Source organism: Ascidiella aspersa, chromosome 1 (genome assembly GCF_963924565.1).
Source record: "Ascidiella aspersa chromosome 1, kaAscAspe10.2, whole genome shotgun sequence".
NCBI lineage: Eukaryota > Metazoa > Chordata > Ascidiacea > Phlebobranchia > Ascidiidae > Ascidiella > Ascidiella aspersa.
In genome coordinates, this window is record NC_139447.1 from 4009582 (window position 1) to 4021687 (window position 12106).

Genomic DNA, 12106 nt, shown 5'->3' on the forward strand with positions numbered 1-12106 from the left:
TTTGTCTCTGAGCATGGTTCGTTTAACCACGTCCTGGATTTAATTTTGACCTATAGAAATTTACGCAGCTTGCCAGACGTGTAATATAGTGCAAGCTCGTTGTATTGCTTTTTAAGAGTGTCTGTCATATATGTTTTTGCGAAGGGCGTGAAATCTGTAATTGTTTGAACACACGGGTGATTTTAAAACGCACGCGGAGTTGTGTGCCAGGTCTGCGGAGTCCAACTCTTTTCTTGGAATCGTCACTCGGGTAGTCTTATTCGTGCGCATGCGCAGTACCAAATTTGAATTGTTAAGGCCGAAAATTGTAAATCGAAAAGCTAATACAGTACATGGTGGAATTTTTTTCAACCTATTATTGTGTGTGGATGAGTTGTACGACACCACTATGAGTGGATTACTACATACCCAGCGTCCAAGTTGTATCACAAATAAATTGTACATGTGGAAGTACTGCTTGACAACGTCATGAATGCTTTGAAACCGCGTTTAGGCAAACATCCAAATACAATAAAGCAACTCCACTTTGCTTGGTGTTTTTTTACAGGAAAACATAAAATAACCGCCTAAACTAAAAAATGAACAAACATCCTAAGACAGTGGTTCTCAGACCTCGTAAACAATTAATGGCTATTTGTTGTCGCTGCCTAGGCTACCACTTAGTTTCAAGATAAATTATGTTGCTCAATATAAGTTATTTATTATAAAAGCCAAAGAGATTAAGTAAAACCTAGTCACAATAATGTTGCACATTATTAAAATGTTGTTTGCCGGTATGCAACCGTAACAGGTGTCCCTTCTCTACTAGAACACCCCTTAACTGCAAGATTTTATTTGCATTTTTGTGGAAGACATCGAACGATAACTTTGAGACGGTAAGAAAAAATATCTTCGTTCCGGTACGAACATTGTTCTACTCTGATGTTACCACTGGTGAAAAGCTCACTAAAGCCGGTTAATCCATACACCAAGAACAATTTCACTCCACAATAGCGGTTGTGGCCACAATAAAGTTGTAACATATGAAATATAGTAAATCTGACAACTTTGTTGGTTGCTCTTTCAGTTTTAAGAAAAGAACGATTCTAAGATTTCCTGTTTGAGAATGTTTGGCTGATTTTAAGACGGATTAAAATAGCTTTAATGCTTGAGGGGCTTTGTTTTCCGGGAACCCCCTTTTTCAGACAGAAAGACAGAACCAGAAAGACTTTTGGACCTTGATGTTTTAAGTTTTTTAAGATTAATTAAAAGCTGTAATAGTTATTTTAAACTACAAAACAATCAGCGGCGCTAGTCTAGAATCCTACCACGTTTTCGATAGGTGGTTAAAATTGCTAGGCCGTTAGGGTGCGAGTTGGCTTAACTTGGGTTTGAGTGGGTCAAGTATTAGTATTAATATCTTCATTTCTTCCATGTAATTTTATTTGTAAAACTTTTCGTAACTGTAAAAGAGTGGTAGGATTTGGATACCGCACCTTTTTATTTTGGAATTTTTGTGTTACTTTCTATATACGTGCTAAAATTAAAAAGCGCCAAATTAATGTTGGGTTTTACATGTTAATATTAAGGCCCGTTTACACTACAGCTGCAGTGAGCTGTGCTGGGCGTAAAAATCGCTCCAAAGCGTATTTTTAAGCTAGCTGCAGCTGCTGCCACTGCTGGAAAGTATGGCAGATCTCGACGAGATCTCGCGGGTGCACGGCCGAAACATACTTTCCACAGTGGGCTGCTGCACGGGGCTTGAGTTTAGCAAAGCTTGAAACGCTTGCCACAATAGAATTTAAATGCAAATTACGCTTTGCTCAGCTCAGTGCAGCTGTAGTGTAAACAGGCCTTTACTGAGAATCCGTGACATTTTTTTGACAACTCTCTATACTGTTGTGTGGGGGCTACAACTAAGTGAACTAACTTACACCACAATTATCTGATGTTTTATTACCAATATTTTGTTTATCCATTTTTGTTTTGAATTAGATTTTCTGTGTAGAAAAACATTTTTGGTCATAATGGCCAACATGTTGTTGCATGAAATTGCAAGCATACCTGATCAATGTGGATATTTGCTACTAAACGAAGATGGTACAGTTGCGGTGTCTCACGGTGATCTAACCAATGACGAAAAGACTGCTAAAGTGGTTTTGAAGATGGTTCAAATTGCCTGGAAGATGAAACTGGGAAGTTCTGAGAGCCAAGTCAAGCGCCTGAGTCTGATATTTCATGATCACATGCTTTTGGCAACTGTTTCTAATGAGAAAATCTTTATTGTAAAGAAGCCGTACATTCCACAGACTGCCATGGCATAGTTATATCATCACTAAGCATAGAAAAAAGCTGCAAATGAAGACACTGTGAATCTGATTAAAGAAGATGGACATTTCATGATTGATTTTTCACAAGTATCTTCACCTTAGCATAATAATCGCTGACCATGCAAGTTTCACCGACAATTTGCAAACAGTTACTGAATTAAAATAAAAAATACTATTAAATACTTCAAATAGACATATCTCTATTTAATTTTTTATTGTTAATGAAATAAGTTTAACTAGCAAAGCCATATATAACATTTATAATATTTATAACCCCTTTTTGTGTTTTTCTTAAATATTTTGTTTTGGTTTATTTGGGATTCAATGTACTAAACACATTAAGAATATTCATTGTTTTAGAATTTTTGCTGTTATATTTTGATGTTTTAATATCAATAAATCCCTTTTGATTCATAAAAAAAGTATTGGAGAGTTTTCAATTCATAATTATGAGATTCACAACCTTGTATTTTTTTTCATTTTATCAACAAAACTTAATATTTTAAATTAAAATGCTTTGTTTTGTATTGACAGTAATTTACGCACAACTTGGCTACTTGAATATATACCATAAATGATTGTTTTAACATCATATACTACTTTTTATATGTAATAACTGTTGTTAAATAAGTAATATTGGTGTTAAAATGTTATCCTTAAATAAATGTGATAATTAAGTATTATCATTAAACACAAAATGTTCTGATATTGATAAGGAAAAAAATTGAGACATAAAACTTATTACAAAAATGTATTGCAAAATAATATTTATTTCATGCTTTATTTTTATTGTCATTGTTAAGCTTAAGGTTGTAGATGTTTAGAGCACATGGGAGATAACTACTCTGATGCAGATACCAGTCGTGGTGAGTAAAGTTTTTCAGTAATGTTATTATAATGATTAGATTCAGGAAAATTAAACTATACTTTTTCAGAGTCTCCAAATTTAAAACGATCTAGTCGGGCAAAAAAGCAAAAGAGATTTTTTGATGAAGATGCAAAGGCAGCGTCAAGTGCTAAAAAAGCAAAAAATATTAAAAAAGAAAAGCTGTAAGTTTGATGCCTTGAAATAATGTAAAATGCTGTGGTTTTAAACTCTTGAACTCAATATCAAGTTAAGATATAACATTTAATGTCTTATTTGTTAATAGAGATGATTCCGATGAAATTGTGGAAGTTACGGTGTCTCCTATAAAGCAGCCAACTAAAGACAAAGTAAAGGTATGTTTTAGAGAATATTGTTTTTTAGCAGACCAAACATATAAACTATTGTTTTAAGATTTCAACTATCCAAATGTTTTGCTTTTTTGTAAGTTAAAAAAATATATTACCCCGCTGGTCTAGCACAAGGGTAACCAAACTAGGCCCACGGGCCAGATTCAACCTACTTGGGTCAGTTAATTCGACCCAAAACCAAACTTTTAGTTGTACGACAATTATTAAGACTCACTACAGTTGTTATTGCAGAGTTTTTTTTTAATTTCCTTGGTATAACAGTCATCATGTTAGTAAAGTTTGTCAGATTTTTATATTCGGCCAGCAATCGCAAATCCTAACAGTTATCATACCCTCTATGAAAAACCCTGGTCTAATATTACAGCTGTCCTTAAACTTTGGATTACCATGTAGAAAGTAGATCTTTTTGCATAATTTAATTCAATAGTTTCCTTACATTTTGGCTTTAAAGATACACTAAAACTGGAGTAAATTTATGTATTGTTTTGACATAGTACACTGAAAGACTTACTGAATCTGCCGAACAATGATACAGGCTGGGCAGGATAGAAAAACAACTAACCTGCAGTTGAAAGACTTACTGAATCTGCCGAACAATGATACAGGCTGGGCAGGCTAGAAAAACAACTAACCTGAAGTGAGGTTCGAACTCACGACCTCCGGTCATACTGGGACCGTATATGTGTGTGCAGGTTTCATTGTTTTGACATATATATTTATTATGTGTATTGTTACAAAAATTCAACTTCAGCCCACATATTCACATATTTTAAAAAAAGACATGTGTTTATACCAGGTTCAAATTGACGATGAAGAACAGTGGCTGGAAGCACTTGAAAAGGGGGAGCTCGATGACAATGGGGATTTACCCAAGGAGCGTGACGTCACCCTGATGACTGCAAGGCAGCGGGCGATGTTAGATCGAGCTAGCACACCAATCTTGGTGGAAGATGATGTTGCTCCGGTAAAAGAAGAGCTTTCGGAAGAAGCAAAGAAAAAGAAAGAAGAGAAGAACATAAAGCGAAAACTACAGGTAATGAAAAACATTGGATCTGTCTAAGTTAAGTTAAACCTTTCTGGTTAGATTGGCATACAGTTGTTTCTCGACTTGCTCCTCTCTGAGCCTGTGTAGCTCAGTTGGTAGAGCAAAAGTCCTGGTATGACCGGCGGTCGTGAGTTCGAACCTCACTGCAGGCTAGTTGTATTTCTAGCCTGCCCTACTCGCATCATTAATTGACAGATTCGGTTAGTCTTTAAAGACTTTCAGTGTACTTTCTGGATAGATTTATCTATTCTGGGGTATAAAGGTTATAAGTTTGATAAATGTAGGTTTTACCAACTGGTATATCTATAACTGCTTCCTGATTTATATTTTACTACTTTCAAGTCACAAAAGTCTAACTTTTTATGGATGTTTTTGTCGATAATTTTCTTCATACCTGCAGAATATCCAGGTTTAAAAATTATTTAATGTTTTTTTTTTTTTGCTGGAAAAAGTATGTCTGGGCCCCATTAATCAATGTTACAATGTTCAACATCTCACTTGAACCATGATTTGTTTTACCTTTCAGGCTGTCAAGCGTGCAGAAGAAAACAAAAAGCAAACAATCGAAAAATTGGTAGTAGGAACAAAAAGATCGATTGCTGGAAGCAACCAATCAAAATTATCCTCAGAAACCCCCATGATTGTATACAAGAGCACATTGGACGCTACAACTCTGTTTCTACCGAAAGGTTATGACTACCCTTTAAAGGCCCAACAGTCTGTAAAACCTCCCATTCCGAAAAACTGTGCGATCTGCGGCGAAGCAAGAAAATATGATTGCAGTAAAACTGGGAAGGCTTTGTGCAGCCTTGCATGCTATAAGGCGAACATAAAATTGATAACAGCTTAATAAATGTGTACTATTTTGTGAATGCAAGTATAGACGCTGTTATTGACGCTATAGTTTCGTTTTACTTCGTAAATATATTTTCTTTGGTTTCAAGTTTTTGTTTGTTAGGCTTACTATACAGCCTCAGTTTAAAGGCCTGAAGTCCTGGTTATACAAACAGCATATCCAGGTAAAAATTATAGTAAGCACCGTTGATTACGACACGCAATCACGGTTGTAGCAGCGAAAATAACCAGACATACTCAAATTGGATTTAATAAACAAGTCTTTCGCATATTAAACGTGCCGCACTTGTAGTGATTGCGACTATAAGTGTCTAATTTAATAGTTTTAGCAAGCTGTAGTATACATAGATAAACGTTTTATTTCAATGTATTATGCGAGAAATATTTTCATATCATATTTAACGGTAACACCTTTTCAGCAAAATTACCAAAGAAAATTTACGTATTTTACTATTACACTGCTATATTATCGATTAGAAAACTACAAAAAGTCAAAATCGGAACAAATTTACCTCTAATCAATAGAAAATGTGGTTTACATGTATGTGTTAAAGGTATCCAGCATGGCATTATTTCAGACTTGTCAAATTGTAAAAACAAAACAGTTCATCATGATTAGTTAAAACGTAATTTCCTATATACTTTAATTAATATTGCTTATCCTACCCTAGCCCAAATAATGTTCGTTTTGGCAGGATTCTAGGCCAGTGCCAATATCTATTTTTGAACTAAATTAGAATTAAGAAACTAGTGAAAGCTGTTTTTTAGCCAAAGACGACCAAGTTCGAAAGAACTATAGGATAAAACAAATCTAACGCAATGGTAAGTTACTAATGCTTTATGTTTTTGAAGTTTTACGTTCTTTTACAGTAAAAAATGTAAAGTATAAACTTATGAAATAAGATTTGGGTGTCCATAAAATGAACTTGTGTAGTTTATTATAAGACATGTTAAAAAGGAAGAGGCTGTTTGCCCGGCTCGCCCATTTATAAAACTTTGACATTTGCACTACTGTACCTGCTGGATAGATCTGCAAAATTAAAATACGATTTATTGCTAAAACCGTATACAGCAGGACGGATTTCGCACCAGATATCCGGTTACCGAACTTTGGATTTTAAGTTCGGTAACAGGTTGTCGGGCAAATAGCCTCTTCCTATTTTTAACCTGAGATGTTTTTTTAACACTTAAAGCCATCGTGAATATGTGTAAGGGCTATAGTTTATAGATATTTTCTTTTACTACAAGCCAGTGTGGAAAGTATGGCAAGTGTACCCGCAAGATTTTTTCAACCTTTTAAAAGTGCACCCCGAAAAAATCTGAACTGCACCCGAAATATGTAAAACACTTGTGCGGCATACGTTAACAGTGCAATGTATGCAACACAGTATACATTGGAAATCATGGTGCACTTTTTTGCCCTTTGTTGCACCCGGTCACACAGATTTTTTCGACCGTTCACCCGTCGAGATCAGCCATACTTTCCAGCAGTGACTACAAGCCCAGTCTGTATACACTATGGAAAATATCTCAAATCCACCCATAGGTTCTTTCAACAAACCCAACCTGCATCCCCAAAAATCAAAGATGCACTTAATTTTCATATATGTTGCACATGCTTGATGCACTTTTAAACTTTGGTGGATATTGTCATCCAAATTTTTTTTTAATGTGCACGTTAGATACTTGCCATAATATAGCTAGAAAGTCTATTTTTCATTGTAAGTTTACTACGTGAGTGATATTTACAAGCCAGCTTATAATACAATAATAAGTTGTTTATTGAAAACAACACTATGATGCCTTCTAAACAACTGATTTAATAATCAATTTTTTTTAATTGTAATCTTCTTCCACAGCCACAAAATGAGCATATTGAGTTGCACAGGAAACGACATGGCTACAGATTGGACTTTCATGAAAGAAAGTATGTTTGCAGTAAATACTTACTTAACATTAAATTATGTATCTTCTCCATGTTTTGTATTTATAACATGGACTCCATCATTTTGAAATCTTTTGTATATCACTTTATAAAAACTATGTTTTTATTTTACAGGAGGAAAAAAGAAGGTAGAGCAGCACACGACCGAGCTAAACGAGCGAAGAAGCTGATAGGATTAAGGGCTAAGCTTTACAATAAACAACGTCACCATGAAAAGATACAAATGAAAAAGACCATCAAGGTAGCTACTTATTTTAAATGGCTACTTTCATACAAATATATACACTAATATCATCTTATTATATTGTAACATTTCAAGGTTTAGGAAAAAATCGTACCTTGGTGTACAAAATGTCATAGTTCACTTGCATGTTATTTATAACATAGCCTAATATTCCAATTACTCCCTTGAGTTAAAAGTTGATTAGAACATCGACTGTTGACACAGATTTCAATTGTTTATTTGTGTGATAGATGCACGAGAAGCGCAACACAAAACAGAAAGATGACGAAAAGACTCCTGATGGAGCAGTGCCTGCATACTTACTCGACCGTGAGGGGCAAAGCAGGGCAAAAGTTTTGTCAAATATGATCAAGCAAAAAAGGAAGGAAAAAGCGGTAAGTTACTTTCATATAATGTTGCTGAAATGGGTTAATGATACTTTGTTGCCTTTTTGTTTAGTTAAGGAATGCCAATTTTTGGTTTAAGTGTATTTCTTATTTCATTTTAGGGCAAATGGGAAGTTCCAATTCCAAAAGTGCGCGCCCAGGGTGATTCAGAAGTGTTTAGGGTTGTAACGACAGGAAAACGGAAAAGTAAGTAAATATTTAATGCAAGAAACATCGTAAAAATGTCTACAAAATTAATGCTAACCTTTGTTAATATAGTTTTTCGTCCTTTCTCTGTTTAGGCTGAGAATTAGAAAATAAGGATTTTAATAAATAGTGGAATGATACATTTTAATTTACACTACCCGAAATGCTTTTCAGAGAAGGCATGGAAGAGAATGTGCACGAAAGTGTGTTATGTACCAGAAAACTTCACCAGAAAACCTCCAAAATATGAAAGATTTATTCGTCCAATGGTAAGTTGTAGAAAAATTGATAGCTGACCCTTAGCACAAAAAACTAGCTCAAACTATTGCTACTGTGTCTGGCAATATGTTTACCACATTGTTTTATTTATCTTTTTTTGAAATACTTGCATCTTAGTGTATACTAATAAAATCCCACTTTAATCTAACACAAAGCTATAGACAGTTTGAGACTATAACAAAATCTGCAAATTTATTTTACTTTTTTCAGGCTTTAAGGTTCAAGAAAGCACATGTAACCCACCCAGAACTCAAGGCCACGTTTTGTCTTCCAATCATCGGCGTTAAAAAGAACCCATCCTCCACAATGTACACCTCATTGGGTGTTATAACGAAAGGAACGGTACTCGAGGTCAACGTCAGCGAACTCGGATTAGTAACACAGGGTGGAAAGGTCATTTGGGGAAAATTCGCACAGGTCACAAACAATCCAGAGAATGACGGGTGCATTAACGCTGTGTTACTCGTTTGAAAATCCACTTAAAGAACAAATCGTCCTCTAAACATGCAATCGTAGAAAAGTATATTGAATGGAATATTATGTCAGTTTTGGAAACCACTTCCTTGCCGGGTGCATTAACGCCGTGTTACTGGTTTGAAAAGCCACTTACAGAACCAATGCTCCTGTAAACTTGCAATCGTAATAAAGTATATTGAATGGAATAGGTCAAACACCGGTCTTGGAAACTGCTTCCTTACTGTGGTGAACCACAGCGCCATGGTCCAACTGTATTTGACAGAGTGCACGAAGTGGTCGCAATAAACCCTAAAAAATATATGGTGTCAGTTGATTTTGTTTAATTTTATCAGGCAGCAAACATGTGATGACTAATACAGATTAGTCAAGTAAGGAGTTTTTGTAAAATTACCTCTTTGATTTCACTATTCTGTTCTGTATGCTCCAATGCAATAGCAGCACATTCTAGCGTTGAGAAGCTGGCATCGTTAGGTTGAGTTCTAATCACATATTCACTGATGGAAGATGAACACAGCTTCACCTATAAAAAGAAAGACCTTCTACATCAAAACGTACCAGTCATGGTAAAAGCCGTATGTTATAAATATGTGTAAAATGTATTATTTACTATGGTAATTTGAATTACCTTTTTAACATCTTTTAAAAATGGATTTTGGGTGTAGATTGAAGATGCCTGTTTCCAAGTGCCATCCAGCATTATAATATTGTAATGCTCAAATTCTCCAATGTCACTTAAATTACAGGCGTCCTGGCAGGGGTACAGCAGAAAGCAATTTTTCTCCAATAGTGTCTCATGAAGCTCTGGAAATGCCCGTTGGGAAAACCTTTTGCTTTTGTATATTTTAAGTGCGCTTGGCGCAAGGCAGGCAGTCATGATGGAAACAGTGTTTAAAGGGCGACTCTCCTCATTAGGATGTTGAAGAATATGTATGGTAGTTTTTTTAACTCCAAGAGGCTGTGCCGGTATATGATTGCACAAACATACAGTAGCTGGGCGCCTTAATGGGATAGAATAGTATTTTTTGTTAATAACAGAAAAAACTTTGGGGATTAAACTTAATGCCAAAAATCGTTAAACCAAAATCTTATCCCAACACAATAAACAAATAACAGTATATGATGATAACTAATTCCATAGCTGTGTTACCTGCACCGAAGACATTTCTCTCTCTTTGTTTCAGGTTCAAAAGTCAGGTCATTAAATGTATCTAAAAAATTCTCTCTATTTTCCATTCAAGCAATATTTGAATAATCCTAATTGACAAGGTTGTAAACAGATTTATTCCACATCGTCAAAATAGAAAAAAGGTATATATTTTGCTAATAAATTGTATAAAAAATAAAAAAGATGAAAATATTGACATTTCCTCAACTACTATTAAAATTGTCAATGTAAGATAAAATGTTGAACAGACAAGTCAGATATTGGCTACTTTAGAATTTAAGTGAAACAACTGGACACATTCCTTTTTATTTAGTAATCATATGCCTTATCCTTGTCAAAAAACAAAACATTAGGCAGTTAAAATCTTTAATAATTAAAAACCATAACGCATTCTGGAAGCTTTTCTTGCTTCCCTGCCTGCGGCCCATGCATTCTTGAGTTCAAGTTCTCTTGCTTTGGCTTGGTGAATGAGGTATGACATCTGATGCTTTTTCTTGCTCATGGAAGACGGCGCATCTTTGTTTTTCTTTTTGCTGTGCGACATTCTGTTCAGGTCCTTTTCCTCCGAAATGGATTTCAACAGCAACTCTTTATTACCTTCCAGGGCATCGTCTGCGTTGACATCTATGAACACAATTTTTTCCTTGCGATTCTTCTTTCCCTGTATCCTCAAAAATTGTTCATCCTGAGACAAGCTGTTCCCAGAAATCTGTTGATAAGGAGGTGGTGGTGGTATGTGTTCCTGTGATGTTAGAATGTTCGCTTGGCCAGGAATGGAATTTGAATATGATGGGATATCATTTTGTGAAATTGCATTATTTTGTGTGGCTTCTATTTGGCCTTGTTCAGTTGGTTCAATGCATGAATTTATAGCCTCTGAACTTGCAGCAACTGAACTGAAATCATAACCAGTTGTGTCAGTTTCAGTTATTGTCTCTGATTTATCAACATAAGAAAAGAAGTTCGTTTCATTGTCAGATGTGTCACTGTCATCATTAATTTCTTCCACAGTTTTAGCATTCGGCGGTTTCTTAGGCACAACTTTTTGTTGTGGTTTTGGTTTGGAAAACACATATGGAATAAGAGGTCGGTTGGATTGCTTTGTTTGCCCACCAAGTGAATTCCTTGGAGGTGGTAGTTTAGAAAATAATCCAGATCTTGCAGAAGAATTTCCTGCCTGTTTTTTAGCCGGTGGTTCATCTTCATCTGAGGAATCACTCTTTTTGAGTTTTGGCGCAAATATTTTAACAGTTTGTTGTCTTTTGCTCTGTGATGCTTTCGGTGCTAAATCTGTTTCAGATTCTGAACCACTTGAGCTGTCATAAGCTGACAATCCCAATGACATTATGCGGAAAAAACAGTCTCTTTGTCAAACTTATTTTGCTTAAACAGTACCTGAACTCAAATTTAGCTCACATTTAAATAAATATTTTATATATAAAAAAGGATGATTGTAAGAAGATGTATGGTATTTACCCGGTTGATAAAGAAAATCAATCTGTAATCACTAATAATGGGGTAAATGTACTTCTTTTGAGTATTAACCAACAAAACAATGTTATCTTGCGGGTACCAGGTCAAAAAATTGGGGTGATGGGAGCATAAAGGATCAAAAGTACACTTTGCTTGTGAATGTGTAACATATAGGAAAATTGGGGTGCATATTTCATACTTGAGTACAGGTAAGGTTAATTGAAAAAACACTTCAGCCCCGGGTGCACTTGTCATACTTTTTACAGTGACATGTCCCCTTGTTCCCATTAAATTCTCGGTTAATAATTTCCAACTTAATAAAAATATTAGTTTAAAAATTAAAAGTAATTTAACAAAAAGCAGAAGATGCATAATCTCAGTAAGTAATAACATAGTTTTCAGGTTAAAGTTGTCACAATTATCTTGTTGGCTGTATTATTTTTATCCTTTGGGATACGCTTTAATGATTTAAGCACGTGCTTATCATGCGTGACGAAAACCGAATG

At 35.1% G+C, this 12106-nt stretch overlaps 5 protein-coding genes across 5 annotated transcripts; 3 read left to right on the forward strand and 2 right to left on the reverse strand.

Annotated features, from left to right (window-relative positions):
- The first annotated feature begins 1978 nt into the window (after positions 1-1978).
- LOC146166617 (ragulator complex protein LAMTOR4 homolog) lies at positions 1979-2569 on the forward strand. The gene has a single exon (XM_083389543.1). The coding sequence runs from the start codon at positions 2007-2009 to the stop codon at positions 2301-2303; it is 297 nt and encodes a 98-aa protein (XP_083245669.1). The 5' UTR covers positions 1979-2006; the 3' UTR covers positions 2304-2569.
- A 569-nt stretch (positions 2570-3138) lies between these two features.
- On the forward strand, positions 3139-5533 carry LOC146166618 (INO80 complex subunit B-like). The gene is made up of 5 exons (XM_083393170.1): positions 3139-3175; positions 3245-3359; positions 3461-3530; positions 4342-4578; positions 5117-5533. The coding sequence occupies exons 1-5, from the start codon at positions 3139-3141 to the stop codon at positions 5438-5440; spliced, it is 783 nt and encodes a 260-aa protein (XP_083249296.1). The 3' UTR covers positions 5441-5533.
- A 1285-nt stretch (positions 5534-6818) lies between these two features.
- Positions 6819-8966, forward strand: LOC146166619 (ribosome biogenesis protein NSA2 homolog). Its single transcript, XM_083393171.1, has 7 exons — positions 6819-6851; positions 7305-7372; positions 7505-7631; positions 7865-8008; positions 8122-8206; positions 8381-8475; positions 8696-8966. Exons 1-7 carry the CDS (start codon positions 6819-6821, stop codon positions 8954-8956), a joined length of 813 nt encoding a protein of 270 aa, XP_083249297.1. The 3' UTR covers positions 8957-8966.
- Positions 8967-9129: 163 nt separating this feature from the next.
- Positions 9130-10396, reverse strand: LOC146166620 (tRNA-uridine aminocarboxypropyltransferase 2-like). The gene is made up of 4 exons (XM_083389321.1): positions 10110-10396; positions 9588-9960; positions 9354-9482; positions 9130-9250 (listed from the first exon to the last, which is right to left on the reverse strand). Exons 1-4 carry the CDS (start codon positions 10193-10195, stop codon positions 9152-9154), a joined length of 687 nt encoding a protein of 228 aa, XP_083245447.1. The 5' UTR covers positions 10196-10396; the 3' UTR covers positions 9130-9151.
- A 104-nt stretch (positions 10397-10500) lies between these two features.
- On the reverse strand, positions 10501-11516 carry LOC146166621 (proline-rich protein PRCC-like). Its single transcript, XM_083389336.1, has one exon. It carries the CDS (start codon positions 11470-11472, stop codon positions 10501-10503), a length of 972 nt encoding a protein of 323 aa, XP_083245462.1. The 5' UTR covers positions 11473-11516.
- Positions 11517-12106: the final 590 nt, after the last annotated feature.